Source organism: Biomphalaria glabrata, chromosome 18, assembly GCF_947242115.1.
Source record: "Biomphalaria glabrata chromosome 18, xgBioGlab47.1, whole genome shotgun sequence".
Classification (NCBI taxonomy): Eukaryota; Metazoa; Mollusca; class Gastropoda; family Planorbidae; genus Biomphalaria; species Biomphalaria glabrata.
This window is the reverse complement of record NC_074728.1, coordinates 15,892,143-15,913,032: the sequence shown is the minus strand read 5'-3', so window position 1 is coordinate 15,913,032 and position 20,890 is coordinate 15,892,143. Positions and strand designations below refer to the sequence as shown.

Below are 20,890 nucleotides of genomic sequence, written 5' to 3'. Positions count from 1 at the left end.
TGCAAGATTATTTCCAATAAGCACTCAAACAATTAATTTTAAGGCTATAGGAACCTCATCATGACGGGTATGTTCACATAACTAGAGGCCCCCCCCCCCACCAGTTTCAATATCTAAAGTGAATATCAATAAACAAAATACATACTTATATATACGTGTAGAAATGAAATATCGATAGAAATAAAATCCTATAACACAATTTGTAACTTTAATGTTTATAAGGAAGACCGCCTTTATTACAAGGCTAAAAATGACTCGCCCATTTTCAAGAAAGAGCGATTGAAAAATCAAATAAAGTGAAACATGGTCGTACTTTCACCACACATTGGCCTTTGATGATAAGTTATCAGCGGCACGGTCATAATTATTGTAATCGCACTTCTATCTCTCAAAAGATTTCCACTACTTGCACCACACATTGGCCTTTGATGATAAGTTATCAGCGGCACGGTCATAATTATTCTAATCGCACTTCTATCTTTCAAAAGATTTCCACTACTTGCACCACACCTTGGCCTTTGATGATAAGTTATCAGCGGCACGGTCATAATTATTCTAATCGCACTTCTATCTATCAAAAGATTCCCACTACTTGCACTACACCTTGGCCTTTAATCATTACGCTCTAGATAAGTACACATCCAGATTTACCATATAATATTAGATTTCTCATTTAGAATACAAAGTGGAAGAGGAAACACTATAAACGCATTAGTAATATGTCATAAAATATAAAAAAGAAAGCATTCTACATAATCATATTTATATATAAAATATTTAATTGGGGATGAAATGACCGGGGGATGAAGTGACCGGGGGATGAAGTGACCAGGGGATGAAATGACCAGGGGATGAAATGACCGGGGATGAAGTGACCGGGGATGAAATGACCGGGGATGAAGTGACCGGGGATGAAGTGACCGGGGATGAAGTGACCGGAACCATTATGAAGCGGTTCTTTCCAAATCAAGACAAAAGTCTATGTTGGAGAAATTACGATGCGCAGGTAAAAAAAAGAAGGTTCCAGAAAGTGAAAGAGAGAGGCAGAAAGAAACAGAGTGGGCCGTGAAATGTGTACTGCTATCACACATATAAGGAAAACACAGTTCCGGCCCAAAATATTACTATTCCAAGATTAGATAAGCGTGTAGCACAGACATGTCAAACATTAAGGTGTATAGGCCGCATAAAAACTTACTATGACCTGAGGGGCCGCAGCCAAAAATCAGTTGTAAAACAGCCTACTAGTTTTATGTAAATTAGAAACAATACAATAGAATACAATAATTAATGTCATACCTGTCCCTTATTTAGCTAAATTTGTAGTACCATTTGGTAATTAAAAGTTATTATGATTACGCATTATTTTCTTTGTTCTGATGCTTGACATCTTTTATGGGATACAACTTTATTAATGTCATGATGAAGTTTGTTTTCCACTAACACTTTCATCACTGACGACAAATTTTGATGACATAATCTCGAACGGTGAGGTGCTTTTGTAGCTTTCATTATGGAAAAGAACTGCTCACAGAGATAAATGCTTGCAAACAGCAAGTATTCTGGCTGCAAACGTCCGCAATTCAACAGAGTAAATAGCTGTAAAACTTTGGCAGAGCCAATTCTATATACTTCGATTTTAAGAAACAATCTTACAGCTATTCTATAGCTCTAGTTGCATATTATCAGAAGCATTTTCAGAAGCAAATGAAAATGGAGATACAAACAAAGAAAATTCTGGCTCGTATGAAAAGAAGTCACGAAAACGGTCATTGAAAGCATCTACTAACAATTCCAGGTGTAAGACATATTTACCAAATGTTGTAGCGGTATTTAATCTTTTTAGTTCCTGACACGTTGAGAAGTGAACAAGATTTTTTCTTCATATTTGGTTTATCCACAGTCGTAATTTTGCTTGTAAGCACTTCACATGATTACATGCAATAGTGACCATTTTGTCTTTACTTTGAAGTGAAGTTTCAAATTCAAGTCTTGCAGGTGAGCAGTGAGATCAACTGCCAATGGCAGATCCCGAACGCATTAGTCAGTTTGGAAATGTTCAACAGGTTCACCTTTTATGTTCAGCAACAATACAATTTCCTCACGCAGTGCAAAAAATCTCTTCAATAATTTATGACATGAGCCAGCGGACTTTTGTGTAGTAGGGAACACAATCAAATTCGTGTCCAATGACATCCAGAAACATGGAAAATTAGCGATGATTTAAACTACAGGCACGGATAAAAATGAGAGCGACTGAAACCGGTCTTATGACAAGTTGGAGCTGTAATTGCTGTGCGCAGAATGTTTCTTAGTGAATGATGCACTGAAAATAAGCAAATTTAAAAATGAGCATCAGTCTGTCTTATTTTTGCAAGTAGCTTTGCATCCAAACCATTTAATTTTATGGTTGGTACGCCATCCGTTGTTAGACTAGCTAGTTTTACCAAAAATAAATTGAACTGCAATATCTCCTCTTCTAATTTCTTAAAAACATCCTCGCTTGTTGTGGTGTTATGCATAGAACTGAGCTCAAGTAGCTTCTCATGTATCTCAAAATTCATGTCACAGGCCCTTATGAATATAGCCAACTGTGTTACAACCATTACATCAGTTAACTCTTGGAGAGCTAAGGAAGATTATTTAAAATTTTTAATTGTTCACGCAATCTGACTGACATATCATTTATTCTATCTGCCACAGTGGCACTAGTTAACGCTATTTCTGTGAATGCTTTCACCTTTTCTGGACAAATTACTTCGTCTTTAATGACACATTCCTTCATAAAATCACATTCACTAAATGATTTGCTATGGCTTGTAATTAATGACAAAATGTAGTTTAAATGGCTTTCACTGCAGACTCACACTCGTTGTTCAGTTTAACAAATACTATTTTTCGATTCAAGTAGCTTGTCATCTCATATTTTCCAGCGTAACAGTTTAACATTATTTTTATAATTTTTAAGGTGGCTAAGCGGGCCGTGTTTGACATGCTTGGTGTAACAAATATTAGCCATTGCCAATCTCCCTGGGTCAAAGCAAAAGCCACATTGGATTTAATTCTGGGTAGATCTGATCGGAGCGTTTTTGTTGCCAGGGTAGTATTACTTGGGCTAAGACTTTGACTACACTACTTAGGAGGGAAATTTCCCTGTAATTGTTGCACTCGCTTCTACCACCTTTGTTCTTGTAAAAGCTAACGATCTTAGCAACCCGCGATTTCTGTGGCAAGACACCTTCTTGGCTTAATATAGTTTTGTACTGTTTCAGAAGGTCTTGTGGGATACCATCGCAGCAAGGGGCTCAGCCAGTGGCAAAGTTAGGGATTTGGAGGCCCGGGTGACTTAACCTCTTTAGGGGCTCCTGCATTTTGACATTCGACATCATGACATGAAACAATGGCGTAATGGAGTCCCTGGGGGATTTTCAAACAAGGATCCCAATCCCCCACCCAAGCTACGCCTCTGGGCTCAGCCATCAACCATCTTGTCTATGACTTGTTTTAGTTCTACAAAGGTGGGTACTTCATCGAGCTCAGTCATTGCTCTGTCGTTGCGTCGCCATAAGATGTCCCTTAACTCTCTATACAATACACCGACTGCGTTTAAAGTGAACTCTAACATGCAGGAATACATTACACCTCGATTTGGTAGCAGATGGAAAAGACGCTTGGAGGAAGATGATTGGTGGCCTAGACGGGATCGCAGGCAGAGATGGTGAGAGGAGAAACCACCTTCCAATAAAACATTTTAGATTTTTGAGTCATAACTAGAAATACAACTGCGAAACAAAGACGACTGTTAAACTGATAGTAGTGAGGTATTGATTCGTAAATGAGTTTTGAGGTCATTATGAAATAAATGGTATTATTCTAGGTCTGCTTTTTTTTACCTTATCCTATATAATACAAACGTTACTTCAAAACAGAAGTAAGATGATTACGTCCTATGCGTCATGCATGTTAACCAATCTATATATATAATTTCTCTTCTTCCCTAAATAGGTCAAACGAGGAGTAAGGGAAAGCTCACTCTGCGGATAGTCCACGAGAAAACAAGAGTAATGTTCACACTACGGATGACTGGCTGCGCTCTTGACTGTCGGTTAAATTTATCAAACCTTGCCAGCTCCCATTCAATTACGGCTGATGCATAATGCCGCGCATACGATTGGCGTTTTCCATATTGAATGACACCCCAAAATGACAATTTTTGTGTATATATTTCAGTATATTTTAAGGACTTTTTCGTATATTTTGCGATTTCGGAAGATTTACAGGAGTTCCTGGTAAATCGACAGGAGGGCGCGGAAAATTTGTTATAAGTTATAAATTGGTTTAATTTAATAATGTATAATCTAGAATTAGGGCGGGTCCTATGAAAGTGCGGGGCCCACTGGGGTCGCATATGTGCGGAGCTCACTGCGGTCACCTAAGGCCGGTCCTGCCAAATAGCGGCCCGTTTGCTACTCCGCCGGTCGACTGGTTACTTCAATGTTCACTAACTTCACCGTGTTTCAGCTCGTCAAACTATAAATATTCTAGGTCCGACCTGACGTTATAATTCAGAGAGTTTGAAGGAGAGCACAATACAGCACCTCTAGTGACACACTAGTTGAACCTTCGGGAACAAAAAGTGTTCCATTGTGAAATTTTAGTTTAAAGAAATTTTTAGCAATGAATACTTCTAGATTCAGGTAAGACTTTTAGAGTTTTGTCATTATCTAAACATACGATTGGAAGAAGATCCAAAGTAAAGAGAAACATCTGAAGATGGAGGTAAAGAAAGATATAAATTAAAGTACATCCAGGCGACTCCAGATCAAGATCTATCATTGCACAAAAAATGATGATTAAATTACATTTACATCTAGATCTAGATTTCAATCTGAATCTATCCAACTAGAAATACAAAACGTTTCACACATTTAAAATAAAATTAACTGTTAAAGCGTCAAGGAGGCGCGGTGGCTGAGTGGTAAAGCCATTGGCTTCCGAACCGGGGTGTCCCGGGTTTTAATCGTGGTAAAGACTGGAATTTTTATGGTGCCTCTGAGTCCACCCAGCTCTAATGGCTACCTGACATTAGTTGGGGAAAAGTAATGGCTTTGGTCATTGTGCTGGCTATATGACGTTCTCGTTAACCGTGGGCCATACAAACAGATGACCTTCACATCATCTACTTTCAAAGTTAAAGCGGCAAGAAAAAAAAATGAGTAGCGGATGGAGGTGTGTGTAATATTCATTTAGGATGTCTGTGTGTGAAGGTATGTTTGTGTGCATGTTTTTGCTTCAGAATGATTGTGTCAAAGAATGTTCTACATCTTGACATAAAGCTGTGAGACATACACAGTGAGACATACACTGTGAGACATACACTGAGAGACATACACTGTGAGACATACACTGAGAGACATACACTGTGTGACATACACTGTGAGACATACACTGTGAGACATACACTGAGAGACATACACTGAGAGACATACACTGTGAGACATACACTGTGAGACATACACTGAGAGACATACACTGAGAGACATACACTGTGAGATATACACTGAGAGACATACACTGAGAGACATACACTGAGAGACATACACTGTGAGACATACACTGAGAGACATACACTGAGAGATACGAGAGTGCTGAAATACATGGATAATTATGTTTTTGTAAACAATAGTTTATTGGCTTACCCGCTGTACATAGTTTATTGGCTTACCCGCTGCAAATAGTTTATTGGCTTACCCGCTGTAAATAGTTTATTGGCTTACCCGCTGTACATAGTTTATTGGCTTACCCGCTGCAAATAGTTTATTGGCTTACCCGCTGTAAATAGTTTATTGGCTTACCCGCTGTAAATAGTTTATTGGCTTACCCGCTGCAAATAGTTTATTGGCTTACCCGCTGTAAATAGTTTATTGGCTTACCCGCTGTAAAAAGTTTATTGGCTTACCCGCTGTAAATAGTTTTTTCTTCACCATACATTTTTTATGCACGTAGATTTTGTTTTTTTTTAACTTAGTTCTTAATACTTAGTTGTACAGTAATACGTTAAGACCTGAAACTGACCATGTCTCTCGGGTGAAACTGACCATGCTTTTCACGTGAAACTGACCATATTTCTCACGTGAAACTGCCCATGTTTATCAGGTGAAATTGATCATGTTTCTTATGTGAAACTGACCATATTTCTCGCGTGAAACTGACCATGTTTATCAGGTGAAACTGTCAATGTTTCTCGGGTGAAACTGGCCATGTTTATCAGGTAAAACTGACAATGTTTCTCGGGTGAAACTGGCCATGTTTATCAGGTAAAACTGACAATGTTTCTCAGGTGAAACTGACCATATTTCTCGCGTGAAACTGACCATGTTTATCAGGTAAAACTGACCATGTTTATCAGGTAAAACTGACAATGTTTCTCGGGTGAAACTGGCCATGTTTTTCACGTGAAACTGACCATATGTCTTGGGTGAAACTGACCATGTATCTCACGTGAAACTGAGCATGTTTCTTACGTGAAACGTATCATGTTTTTTACTTGTGACGACGGTTTCTGAAGTGATTATGTTTGGCATGTTATGTTTTGAAAAATCTTTAGAATGTTACTTTTAACTCAAAACTGTTATACAAAGGTTTACAAAATATTGTTTTGAGTAGAGACTATTCGATCATGGAGGAAAGGACGTCACAAGCTTTTATTTGAGTGACCAACCGAGCTGTAGAATGGAAGGGCACTGCTGCAACATTCTAGAGAAAACATCTTTTTACTCATTAGATCTTTCTATTCTTTAGGGCTTGTATGAGATCTATTTAAAATACAATTTCTGGAATAGTTAATAGTGTAGTAAAACTGCTAACAATTTAATTTGTGGTATTCATTGTATTGTATAACACTATAAAGTAATGTCTTTTTAGAACTTACAGTTAAGTACCTGAATACATTACAATTAATTCAAGAAAAACATGTACACCACTGCTAAAATAACAATATCAGATGCTAGCTAATAATGACTGTTAGATATCTTAACCTATATTATATTTGTAAAATCTCACTGGCTGACTTATGTGTTAAAAGTACTCTTAAACTAGCTAAGCGATTCGCATGAAATTTCGTACACTGGTTCCTTTGACTAACTCCCATAAGCATTTTTGTAGGGTTTTGACTTTTCCCTCCCCTCTGTTTCAATTATAGCTGTTGAACTGCATACAGAAATTGTATAGTATAGAATAGATACATGACACATAGCTTAGCCACTTTTTAGTTTCTTTCACTATAAGCTAACGTTACATTTATTTGATGTCTTGTAGTTGGCAGATTTTGTTTTTCATAGTCGCAAATTTCTCCATGACCGATTCACAAGGTGATTAGTTCAAATGTTGAATTGTCTTTTACACATTTTGGTTTTCTTGTTCATTTTCTTTTTTTTTTTTAAAGATGGACAGATATATATATATATATATATATATATATATATATATATATATATATATATATATATATATATATATATATATATATATATAGATAGATAGATAGATAGATAGATACATCCATAGATTCGTAGTAGAAACGTAGATAGAATAGATAGATATAAAGAAATAAATAGATTAATAAATATAAAGAGAGAAAAAAAGAAATAGATAAACAGACAGAGAGAGAGAAGAGGAGATAGATAGATAGATAGATAGATAGATAGATAGATAGATAGATAGATAGATAGATAGATAGATAGATAGATAGATAGATAGATAGATAGGTAGGTAGGTAGGTAGGTAGATAGATAGATAAATAGATAGATAAATAGATAGATAGAGAGAGAGAGATAGAGAGATAGATAGGAGAGGCTTTAAGAAAAAGTGAAGGAGAAAACTAGAGAGAAATAGAAAAGGGGAGAAAGAGAGCAGAGAGAAAGAGAGCAGAGAGATAGAGAAAGAGAGCAGAGAGATAGAGAGAGCGGGTAAATTAGAGAAAACTAAAGCAGGATAGAAATGACGAGTTACACTGTGAAATTGTTTGATAGGATTCCTAATAAATAAAGAGTATTTCCACTGCAGGTCTTAAGACTTGTCCGAGGGGAAAATTTGGAGTTAAGTGTAGACAAACCTGTTACTGTGATTGGACTGGAGCAAAGTTTTGTCACCAGAGAACGGGCCAATGTATATGTCACACTGGATTCCAAGGCTCATTATGCGAGGAAGATATTGATGAATGTCATACAAATGGAGCTACGTAAGTTATGAAAATGGCTCAAAAAGTTACTTGTAACATTTTCTCTTATTCTAAATACCTTATGATTATTGACTCTCTACAGAAGGCATGTTAAACTATTACGCTGTAAAATAAGAGATGATAAGCTACGTGAATAAAAAAAAAAGTATTTGTTTAACTTATTATCAGTGAAAGCAAGCTACATTTAGTCAGATGCAAGCCATAGCAAATCATTTAGTGAATGTGATTTATGAAGGAGTGTTTTGTTAAAACTAAGGAAGTAATTTGTCCAGAAAAGGTAAAAACATTCCAAGAAATAGAGTTAACTAGGAACACTGTGGCAGATAGAATAAATGACATGTCCGTCATCTTGCGTGAACAAGTAAAGAACAAAATAGTTGATTTTGAATTATTTTCATAGGCTCTCTATGAGTCAATTGATGTAACGGGTGTAGCACAGTTGGCTATATTCATAAGGGCCTGTGACAGGGATTCTGAGATTCACGAGGAGCTTCTTGAGCTCTGTTCTATGCATAACACCACAACAAGCTAGGATGTTTTTGAGAAATAACAGGAGTTGATATTGCAGTACAATTTATCTTTGGTAAAGCTTGCTAGTCTAACAATGGATGGCGCACCAACAACAAAATGAAAGGGTTGTGATGCAAAGCTTCTTGCAAAAAATAAGAGAGACTGATGCTAATTTTAAATTTGCTCATTTTCAGTGCATCATTAAAAAAGAAACATTCTGCACAAAGCAATTACAGTTCAAACATGTCATAAGACCAGTTTCACTCACTCACATTTGATTCGTGCCCGTGGTTTAAATCCTCGTCAATTTTCAATGTTTCTGGATGACATTGGACACGAATTTGATTGTGTTTCCTATTACACAGAAGTCCGCTGGCTCTCAGGTCATAAAGTATGGAAGAATTTTTTTGCACTGTGCGAGGAAATTGTATTGTTTCTGAGCTTGAAAGGTGAACCTGTTGGACATTTCCAAAGTTACGAATGAGTTCAAGATTTGGTATTTTAGTTGATCTCACTGGTAACCTATAAGACTTCAATTAATAACTTCAGAGACACAACTGTCACAAATGCGTGTGATCATTTCAAGCAAAATTACGACTGTGGATAAACCAAATCCTTTTCACTTCTGAACATGTCAGCAACTAAAAAGATTAAATACCGCTACAACATTTGGTAAATATGTCTTACGCCTGGAATTGTTAGTAGATTCTTTCAATTACCGTTTTCGTGACTTCTTTTCATACGAGCCAGAATGTTCTTTGTATCTCCATTCTCATTTGCTTCTGAAAATGCTTCTGATAATATGCAACTAGAGCTATAGAATAGTTGTAAGATTGTTTCTTAAAATCGAAGTATATAGAATTGGCTGTGCCAAAGTTTTACAGTTATTTACTTGAACGGTATGTTGAATTGCGGACATTTGCAGCCAGAATTCTAGCTATGTTTGCAAGCATTTATCTCTGTGAGCAGTTTTTTTTTTAATAATGAAATCTACAACATCTCACCGTTCGAGATTATCTGAACAAAATTTGTCATCATTGATGAAAATGTCAGTGGCTAACAAACTTCAACCTGACAATTAATAATCTTCTATCCCAGAAAAGATATCAAGCATCAGGACAAACAAAATAATGTGTAATCATAGTAATTTTTAATTACCAAATAGAACTCCAAATTTAGCTAAGGGACAGGCATGCTATTGCATTCTATTGTACTATTTTCATATAACTAGTAGGCTGTTTTGCAACTGATTTTTTTGCTGCGGCCCCCAAAGGTCATAGTACATTTTTTATGTGACCCGTACACCTTAATGAGTTTGACATGTCTGCTCTACAGATTGTTTCTTTTTAACTTTAAGCAATAAAAAGGACACAAACTACCTACCTGATTGAAAGATGATATTTTCTTGTGATTTTATCCAAACAGGCACCCAAAGTAAAAAGAAAATATTTCTTCATTTTCTTTCCCCACCACTTAAGTGCGACACTAAAACAAAACTTTGACAGTGTCCATCGTAACACTTACTGATAAGTGATGAAGTATAAAACTTTCTTTCTACTTGCTAAACGCGCGTCTTCTTAGGGCATACCATTTTCTCTTCACGGAAGGTGTTTCCACTTCATGTTGGGTAGGATGCTAACTCTCGTGCTACAATTTACATTTCTGGACGTCGAGTCTAAAACAAAAAGAAACAATTTGATAGGTTAGTGCAAGGTACAAGAATAATTAATATCTAATAGGAAAAATGTATTTGAAAAAAAAAAACAAGATTACAAAGAGAGTTTGTGCTATCTCATAACTCAGGTGGCTCTAGGCAAGTCCGACTATGGTTCTTAAGGAATTTAGCCAGATACAAATAAGTACAGTTTAGGTTTAATGGGCTTAGGTTAGGATTAGAGTTGTAAAATATCCATCACCTCTCCACATTTAAAAATTGTGTATAGGCCTTTTCAAAGTTTATCTATTGATATCAGAATCCAATCTACTTGATTCTAGTTGAAAGATAGAGATTGTAAATGATCACTAACTGAAGAAAGAAACGTTTGAATGCATTGCACAAATGGAAACCAAAATGGATATAGCGTCAGATTGTGGGTCTTACATGCACATACATACAACTATCAATGCCAAGTTCATTTTCTTCAGGTCAGATAGCGCAAAAAAATTTTTATTGCAAGAAGCATTTTTCTACTTTCCAGTAGATCTGCTTTGAGCAGCTCTTTCCAATGGCGTAGTTCACGCCAACAGTTTACTTATTGATCTATTATAAAGGCAGATTATAATAGACCTGACAAACGCAATAAAGAAGATATCGACACGTGACACTAGGTGTGTAAAATAGCTCTCAACTATTCTCTTTACTTATGTTTAGAGCATGTCCGGCAAAATTTACAGCCTGTGAAAATACATTTGGATCCTACAATTGCCGTTGCCAGAGAGGATATGAAAGAAATCCACTATCTTTGCAATGTAAATGTAAGTTTTGTTTTGCTTTTCTTTCTGCTTTTACTATAATTATATAATGATTTCACTCAGTGATATGTTTTGTATCTCTTAGAAATATTCAATTCTACAATAGGACAGCTTGGTTACAGTTTGGTACTAGTAGACTACATTCTGTCTCATCACAAACATAGACTCTTACCACTTAATGGTGACTCTTACCACTTAATGGTGACTCTTACCACATAATGGTGACTCTTACCACTTAATGGTGACTCTTACCACATAATGGTGACTCTTACCACTTAATGGTGACTCTTACCACATAATGGTGACTCTTACCACTTAATGGTGACTCTTACCACTTAATGGTGACTCTTACCACTTAATGGTGACTCTTACCACTTAATAGTTCATTGGTAGTGTATGAGGAGTGGGATGGTAAAAATACTTAATCTATATTTAGTTTATATTCAGATTTGGCAGTTGAATGTATAAATATTTTCAGATGTAACTGAGTCTACCTGACATTTATTTGGGGGAGGGGGGGGGGTATATTCAGACATATAATTTAGATATTTGTTGTCGGCTGAAACTGATATAAGTAAATAGCTAAATGTTAAAAGGAAAATTTTCAATATGATAAAAATTCATTCACGTTACATTTGAGTTATTTGGTCTTGAAGTGTATGCTCTTGACAGTGTGTCCAAACAGAAATGGTGAAGGTTGTAAAAGAAGCGCTAGATGCCATTGTATTTGGGAAAACACATTGAGCTGTAATTTAGCGACAGGTAAATTCTATGAAATAAACATTGAAATGCACTGTTACTCGCACTCTGTACAAAGCTTATATCACCTCCCTATGTACAAAGCTTATATCAACTCCCTCTGTACAAAGCTTATATTACCTCCCTGTGTACAAAGCTTATATCACCTCCCTCTGTACAAAGCTTATATCAACTCACTCTGTACAAAGCTTATATCAACTCACTCTGTACAAAGCTTATTATCAACTCACTCTGTACAAAGCTTATTATCAACTCACTCTGTACAAAGCTTATATCAACTCACTCTGTAGAAATGTGAGCATTTTTATTTCTCCCATTCTTGGGTCAAGTAGAAACCACAAACATTTCTAGTACCTATCAAAACATGAATCAATTGCAAAATTAACAATAAGTCAATTAATTATTGCTAATAAATGATGTTGTTTGATATCGAAAAAAAATAATAAATTCTACATTACTGAGAGAGATAGTTGAAGATGTAGTTCTAATTTTATAAGTTTCTTTTATATTTTGCTTTAATATTATAATGGAGATTTTCACTTATCAATTTTTTACTCATTCGAATCGATAAATTGAATGCATTTCATTATTGTTATAATGCTGGTGGTGTGCGGATAGGGGTAATTGTGTGTGTTTAGCCAGCTGACACAAATTACACAGGACAACGCTATACGAGCGGTCAACATTGATGAGTGGTGCCGGTTAAACGCTACTAGTAACGCCGAGATTACCTTTCGTGAATGATCTGTGTTTTGAATAGTACTAAGGCAAGTCCCGTTGGATAGAGTCCTGGGATCAACTGGAAGGGTCGAGCAACGTTCCGTCGGTTTCTAGAAGAAGGCCTTTAGGGACGTCGATACAAAGAGCGAAGGTGTCGCAGTTAAGATGGTTCACTGCGGGCTTCGTTCAGTCCGGTTCTGTACGGTACATTATTACGTTGTGGTTCAGAGTAGACAACTCCAGAGTACGAGAGGACGTCACGATCTACTATTAAGTCCGGAACAATTGAACCCAGTGCCAATCTGGACGGCGGTACAAGAGTTGATACGGGGCGGTACGGTTGTTAACGGGGAATCATTTGAACAGTGTTACTTATTGCAAATTGCACAGTATTGGTTGTGATTTATAGGACATAAAACTTTTACGTGAGTTTGTGGCCATGAATGATCATGTACTTTGAGTTGGTAGTGTCGTGTGGTGCAGAGAGCCTGGCTAATGAGACTTGTTACATTCTAAAGATTGATTGTATTTTCTCCAGGTGAATGTCTCTGTGAAGATGGCTGGCAAGGCGATCGTTGTGACGTGTCTATTGATGATTGTATTTGGAAACCTTGTGGCGGAATGCTTTGTTTAGACCTGCACAGAACATTTTCATGTATATGTGGAGAAAACAAACGATTCATTAGAGGAAAATGCAGAGGTAAATCAACAACTCAGTTTGTAGCAGCATTTCTTGAGTCAGTAAGAACAGTAAGACTTCGTGAAGGAACAATTTTGAAAATATATTCTCTCTCCTAATCAGGTCTTCTTTTAACACAGCTCAACTCAACACATCTATCACAAGAACTTGACAACAAGAGTTCCAAATACTCTGGTACTTTAATGAGTAAATAAAAACGGCCAATATGACACAATTGGCAACATACAATAATCTAATACAAATGTTACACTGTACATCACTGTACTGCCGTACTAAACTCTACTGTCTCTCAATCTCATCCTGGAGTCGTAGGTTTCAATCAAGGACTCTACCAGGACCGACTTCATAGCCGACTAACAGTCTCTTTGCTGTCATATCTTGAACTGCACTGCCTTACACACTCCGTATCTGGTCCATGCAGGCTTATGATCACATGACCATAACAGGGTCATATTTACGTGCAAAGTTCATACCAGTACTGTCTCTTGTCCATCGATATAGCACGCTAAGCTGTATTACTAGCATGTGTCACATATATCAACTGATTGTACACAGCATGAATGAATATTGTTTAATATCTACTAGCATTACACTTTTTTTAAGTGAACTAATTTAGGATAACGTGGCTGCGGCCGTCGAGCTACTGCACGAAAGTCGCTGTGTAAAAAGTCGATATTAAAAAATGTGCGTAACATAAACATAGTAATGCATTCTTAGCCTTTATAAATGTTTTCTGTTAATCTTAGTATCTAATGTACTATAAGGAATACAGTTAATGTTTATATTTGTTGCGAACATTTCTTGTATTTTTATCCATATATTTGACTTAGTGATAGTGAAAATACAAAACAAAATCTTTGTTAATATATTGTAAACATAATCTCCCTTATATTTATGTATTGGTTTAGAATTCACTTGCATAATTAATTTTATAAACTAAACGGTTTGCATTTATAAAACAAAAAAGTACATGTTGCACCTAAAGTTTGCAAGCCGCATGGTGAAAGAAGAGTTCTCATGATTCTTCTAATTTTTTAGATCTGAGTGTGAAAGACGGACGGACGGACATTTTGCACGAACCTAGTAGCGGCCTTTCCCTTGCGGGTGCCCCTAAAAGTGGGAAAAATGTGTGGAATAAGTTGAGTAAAGTGGAACACAGTTTGAATCCTACATTAGTTGATCTAACACACTATGGCCCACCTTGAGCTCTGCTAAGTACTTCAAATGTTGACTAAATGGAAATAATCACAGAATTATTGCTACATAGACGAAACATAATGTTTACATTTCTAAACTATTGTGTATGTGTTTTGTTTTTCAGTGGAAATAGTTGAGATGATCAGCCCTAACCAGAAATTAAACGTGGGAGATATGGCTCGAATCTATTTTCTGTTCAGCTTAGATATTATCTATCAGTGGAATTACTTAGAGCAGCCCAACTTTGTTTACCTTGTAAGTGCAAGGCACAGTGCTAGCAGTGCTACTTTAATATAGATTAAATATTCATGCAAATTCTTTTGTTATTTAAAAAAAAGCTTTTGAAAACATTATGTATTTCTAAATTAAGTGTATTAAGTGTATTCCTTTATATTAGCTATCCCGGGCATCCTACCCTGCCTCAAAGTGGCGCCCGGGTGGAAACGATCATAAGAGGAAACGATTAGGCTAAAGGGTAGCAAAACAAGATTCCCTTTGGGGTGCCTAAGGGGGTGCGAGAGCATCCTCACTCCACTGTGCGGAGTTGTAAGAAAGCCCCACAACTTTGTCACAGTCCAGGCGGCTTAGGGGCCGTTACATAAATGGCGTCTCTCGCACAGCTAGCCTGGTATAGAAAAAGGAAAAGGGCGGGGGTCTTAGTGTACGCGGTCCCTTGCCACGAGTCTGACCCACCCGTCAGACAGAAGAGTGAGCACTGTTTCATTCAGGCCAGTGAGAGGGAGCTCTTGTTCACTTTTGCTGGCTTAGAGTTCCAAGAGCCGAAGGCTCAACTCTACCTGACAGTTTAAGAAGAAGAAGATATTAGCTATCCGGCGGAACCTGTTCTTACAAACTAACAGGAGAAGGGATGAAAGGTGGAATACTGGCACCTCAAAACTAGTTTAGCTTCGTGTTGATAAGGCACGTCAGCCTGAATAATGCAACCCATCTAGGAGAAGGAAAACTCTGACTCTAAGCCTTCACTTTGTGGCGATACTCTCCCGTGTGGGTATCGGGGCTTGGAAATGACCAAGAGTAATAATAACCCCACTGCCTTTCCACTTGCATTTCATTTCACTAAGGCGAATAATAGTGGAGCTTCCACCCTCTAGGTCCTTTTTGACAGAGGTCTGGACTGCACTATTCTAGACAGAGGTCTATGTCTCACTACGGTCTACTACTGGATCACCCATCACAAAGTTTTTTTTTCTGGAACTGGTGAATGTGATCGCGTGAAGGGGCCTGGATCCAGGATGTGACGATTCCACAGGGCATATCCAGGGCACAGTTTACCTTAAGCTTTTCTACTGCAGAATAGTTTTATTTGGAGAGACCTGTGGATGGCGGAGAATGGACCATTGGCCAACCCCACCTTGTTCCATGAATGTTACAGTTTCAGACTCAGATGTTCTTTTAATCCAGTATTGGAGCTAATTGTCAGGACCAAAAACTTCCTTAAAAAGCGGGGATTATATTATATTATATATATATATTTATATTTATATATATAAATTTATAAAGCCTGAGGAAACACCCAGCCAACACCAAATGCCAAGAAAAATAAAGAAAAATTCATACGAGCTCAGACGTCGCCTAGTAAAAGGTCTACGCATGGCAGTTTCTACACACAGCACAGATGCCTTTGCACCAAATGTCAGGGAATTGTGACCCTCATTAGAAACGACACTGAAGCAACAGTCAAACATGTACAGAAAACTACAGATATCGACATTCAAGAAATACTTCTTTGGAGAGGAGGAACTAAGTACACCATCAAAACTTCTACTGCCCACCATCATCAACAGCAGAAATAGACATACAACTACCACACTACACAAGGACAATAATAGCTGGCGACTTCAATGTACACACACCTTCCCTAGGCTACCCACACTACAACAAGCGTTGCAAAGAAATAGAGGATGTAACAAATGCCTCTAACCTTCAACTTCTGCAAAACGAAACCTCACTTCCAACATACCTCCATAGAGCACACAACACAACTCGCAGACCTGAACTAACTTTTATCTCAACAAATATTATCAATTCTTCTAATTCTTCTTGAAGACATAGGTAGTGACCACAGGCCATACTCTTCAATATAGGAACACCGGCTAGGTACCAACCGTGCAAAACAACAAGATGGAACTATACAAAAAGCAGTGTTTTTACAAGAAACAGACTCAAGACTATCAAGCATAATGGAGACAGATGTCAACACAATCTACGCAACTATAGTCTCTAACATCTTAGAAGCAGCAAAAAAAAACCACACATCCCTCGAGGTCAAGTTAGGAAATACAAACCCTTTTGAACACCAGAATTATATAAATTATTCAAAGAAAGAAACATGGCCAGGAAGACTGTAAGAAAATCCTACTAGAGAGAACAAGACAACGTACAACAAATTGACAGGGCTTATAAGATACATATTCACAACAGAAAAAAAGAAAAAGTGGACCACAACATGCGAACAAATAGACCTAAACAAGGATGGTTGAAAGGCCTGGACCCTTTTGCGTCGGCTAGCAGAAAAAAACAAATAACAAACCCCCAACCATTAAAAGACACTGATGACCTAATATCAGAAAACCTTAAAAAGGCCGTAACCTTCAATAAATACTTTGCTAGCATCAATAAGTAACAACCAAGAAAACAACTGGACCAGGCCTTCAGCAATATCCTAAAGATAGAAGAAAAGCTCCAACTGTCAACTGTCATATCATTGACACTCCCTTCACTCTATACGAGCTCAATACTGCTCCAAGAAAATCTCCTGGACCCGATAAAATAACAAATGAATAGATATGGGGACTAGGACCACAGGCCCAAAACTGTATACTTAACTTTATCAACCATACATGGAGAACTGGAGACACACCTCAGGAATGGAGAACTGCATAAATAATGCCCATTTTAAAGAAAAATAAACCACCAGAAGACCCTAAAAGTTATAGACCAATATCTCTAACATCAAACATTGGCGAAATGGCAGAAAAAAAATTATCAATAACCGACTATATTGGTGGCTAGTAAGTACTTGCTCACTCCACAATGCACAAGCTGGCTTCAGTAAAGCAAGTAGAACAGAAGACCACCTCTTTCATTTTATCCAAGACACAGTAGAAGGGTTTCACGAAAACAAACACTCTACAGCAGTATTTATAGATTTGCAACAAGCCTATGATAGAGTGTGGAGAAAAGGTCTATTTTTTGAAGATGAAAAAATTGGGCATCCATGGAAGAATGTATAGCTTGATCAGGGCTTTTCTAAAAAACAGAACCATACAAACTCGATTCGAAGGTGCCATCTCTAGTAAAAAAAACGTTGGTAAGAAGGCCTACAACAAGGTTCAGCCCTTAGCTGCACACTCTTTCTAATCTTCATGAATGACCTCCGGACCTCATTTCGGTCAATAAGGCACTTTACACAGATGACCTCTTTGTTGTACTTAATAATAACAATACCATGTTACATTCCAAGCTTTATTTCACTGAATGACAAACAACTACATACATAGTAGAGTTCACAACACAGGTTAACAAATGTAAACAAACACTAAGGGGCGACAATCCAAATAAGCAAATTCACGACACCCTTAATTTGGACTACAGAGAAATATCCAGTGCTGACTTGATCCAAATTAAACAAAAACAACAATCTCCACGTTTTCAAAATTATGGAAAAGGGAAATAAACAAAGAAAAGTCAGTGTGAAGAAACCAACATATAGATATCGAAGAGAGAATGCAGATAAGAGCCCAACGTATACATATAAGAAGGACATAGTAAAGAGCCCAATATATACATATGGAAGGGGAAAAGATGAAGAAGAGAACCCAACATATACCTACTGGGAACGAGAATACCAACGTAACCAGCAAAGAGTTCGTTTCCAATGTCAAATTTGTGGTAGAACAAACCACACAACAGAGACTTGCTACGACAACCGACGCAATAGAGATTGGAACAACAGACCTACAGATAGAGCGTTTGCTGCCAAACACGTTAATAAGCTGCAGGTATACCCAGGCTTCGTGGGAGAACAGATGACCAACGTACTGTACGATACAGGCGCAACCGCAATGCTAGTCACAAAATAATATGTCAACCCACAAGAGTACACCGGAAGAAGACTGTGTTGGTTACACTGGCCAAGTAACTACACATCTGGTAGCATATATCAACATACACACACCGTTCATCAGTGGTTGGCATGAGGCTTTAGTACTTGATAATAAACCTGACAACATTGGCCTTATCATTGGCTGTATCAAAGGCTCTAAACATTGCACAGTAGAAGAATTGAACAAGTGGAAAGAAAAATACACACAGAAATGTTCCATGGTTACTACAAGAGCTCAGAAGAAAGCAGAAGAAGTGCTAAATACAAACGATAAGATACAAGTTCCTTATAACAATGAAAATGAAAATACAGAAACAGAAAATAGCGATATAAGAAGCCATAATCAAGTGAACAACCCGAATGAAATCTCCACAGAAAGTCAAGACCCACTACAGATTAAAACAGAACAATTTGTCAGTGAACAGCAAAAGAATCCAGATCTAATAAAACTCATAGATAGTGAAGCTCCACCAAGACGAGGGTTAATCATGATAGGCGAAGACGGTGTCTATGTGAGAGAAATTCATCTGAAAAGACACAACAATTGCTAATTCTAAAGAAATATAGAGCAACAATTTTAAAGCTTGCACATGACACCACCGTTTGCCGGACATATGGGAGTAAAGAGAACATTGAATGGAAACTTGAATGAATGTTTTGGCCTAGAATTACGCAAGAAGTCAAGGCTTATATAAAATCTTGCCATATTTGCCAAATGCAGGAAGCAAAAAGGAACATATATGTAAACTCCAATACAAACAACAGACTTAAGTAAAATGCTATTTAAGAAGATAGCTGTAGATATTATTGGACCCATGCCAGTAATATCCGGTAGAGGCCATCGCTACATACTGACTGTTGTAGACATGTGTACACGGTTTCCAGAAGCAATGCCATTGAAAAGAATTTCTTCCAAAGATGTGGAAGACGCACTAACAACAATGTTTTCAAGAACAGGTTACCCTCGTATAATACTGAGCGATCAAACACTCAGTTCAAATCAAATGAATTCGCGCAGTTTTGCAAAACTATTAAATATTGAATATTGAACAACAATTTGCTTCTCGAGCCCACCCTCAAAGAGATGTAATGTGCGAACGCCTGAACTAACTCTGAAAATAATGCTGAACAAAGTAGCATAGGACAACCCAACAGACTGGGACAAGCTGATCAACCCCATACTGTTTGCAAACAGAGAAGTACCACACACAACAACGGGCTTCTCACCATTCGAGATGCTCTATGGCCCACCTGTTAGAGGACCCATGTCACTATGCAGAGACTTTCTAGTTAATAGGAACATAGAACACGACGTACTGACAGGATACGATCTTGTCATCAAGACAAGACAAAATATAATTGAAGCATGCGAAACTGTCCAAAAGCAAGCAAACAAAGAGAAACCAGAACTATTGAGAAAGGTAAATCAGGAACGAAAGTTGAGAACTCTACAAGTTGGTGATAATGTCATGGTTCTGCTGCCTGACAGCTATTTTTAAAATGGCAGGGCCCATTCCAAGTCACAAAAGATGATTTCGAAGGTCGACTACAGCATAAACATCAGAGGCCGAGATAAAGTATTTCACATCAATATGCTAAAGCAGTACATGTCCAGACCATTTACTCTTTCAACAAACGCTAAGCAAGACACCCAAGACAGTCATAGAGTAATGATGAAAGAACCAATAGAGGAAATAGATGAATTACCATGCTCAGTTATTGAAAGCTGTGAAACTGTGAAGGATATTGACACATCACACCTCCAGTATCCAGTTAAGCAAGATATTGATAAACTGCTAGCTCAATGGGCGCCAATATTCACAGACCAACCGAGTAGAACGACTGCCATAAAACACACTATCCAACTGACTGATACGAAGCCCACAAGAGCCAAACCATATCCAGTTTCCTTACACCATGAAGAGATACTGAAATGGGAAATTGAAACGCTTTTAAAAATGGGAATAATAGATACATTTAAATCTCCATACTCAGCTCCAGCAGTCCTAGTGAAACAAAAGGAAACAACCGGAAAGATGCGTCTATGTGTAGACTCTGTGGCATTTTACGTCTCGAGAGACGATCTTTTCCCTTTGCAACTTCTTATGTGACTATGAGGCCAATCCTTGATACACAGCTGCGATCGCAGGTTGGGCATATATAATCA

General features: G+C 37.5%; 1 protein-coding gene across 2 annotated transcripts in view; it reads left to right on the top strand.

Annotated features, from left to right (window-relative positions):
- Positions 1–4,621: 4,621 nt before the first annotated feature.
- LOC106065931 (polycystin family receptor for egg jelly-like) overlaps positions 4,622–20,890 on the top strand; it is a 175,799-nt gene continuing 159,530 nt past the window's right edge. The window contains exons 1-7 of one of the 2 annotated variants that reach the window (XM_056017216.1): positions 4,622–4,697; positions 7,318–7,370; positions 8,065–8,239; positions 11,121–11,224; positions 11,894–11,983; positions 13,239–13,400; positions 14,722–14,852. In XM_056017216.1, coding sequence (XP_055873191.1) covers positions 4,678–4,697; positions 7,318–7,370; positions 8,065–8,239; positions 11,121–11,224; positions 11,894–11,983; positions 13,239–13,400; positions 14,722–14,852 — 735 coding nt within the window. In that variant the 5' untranslated portion in view covers positions 4,622–4,677. The remainder of the gene's footprint in view (positions 4,698–7,317; positions 7,371–8,064; positions 8,240–11,120; positions 11,225–11,893; positions 11,984–13,238; positions 13,401–14,721; positions 14,853–20,890) is intronic. The other variant, XM_056017217.1, reaches the window with a different exon arrangement.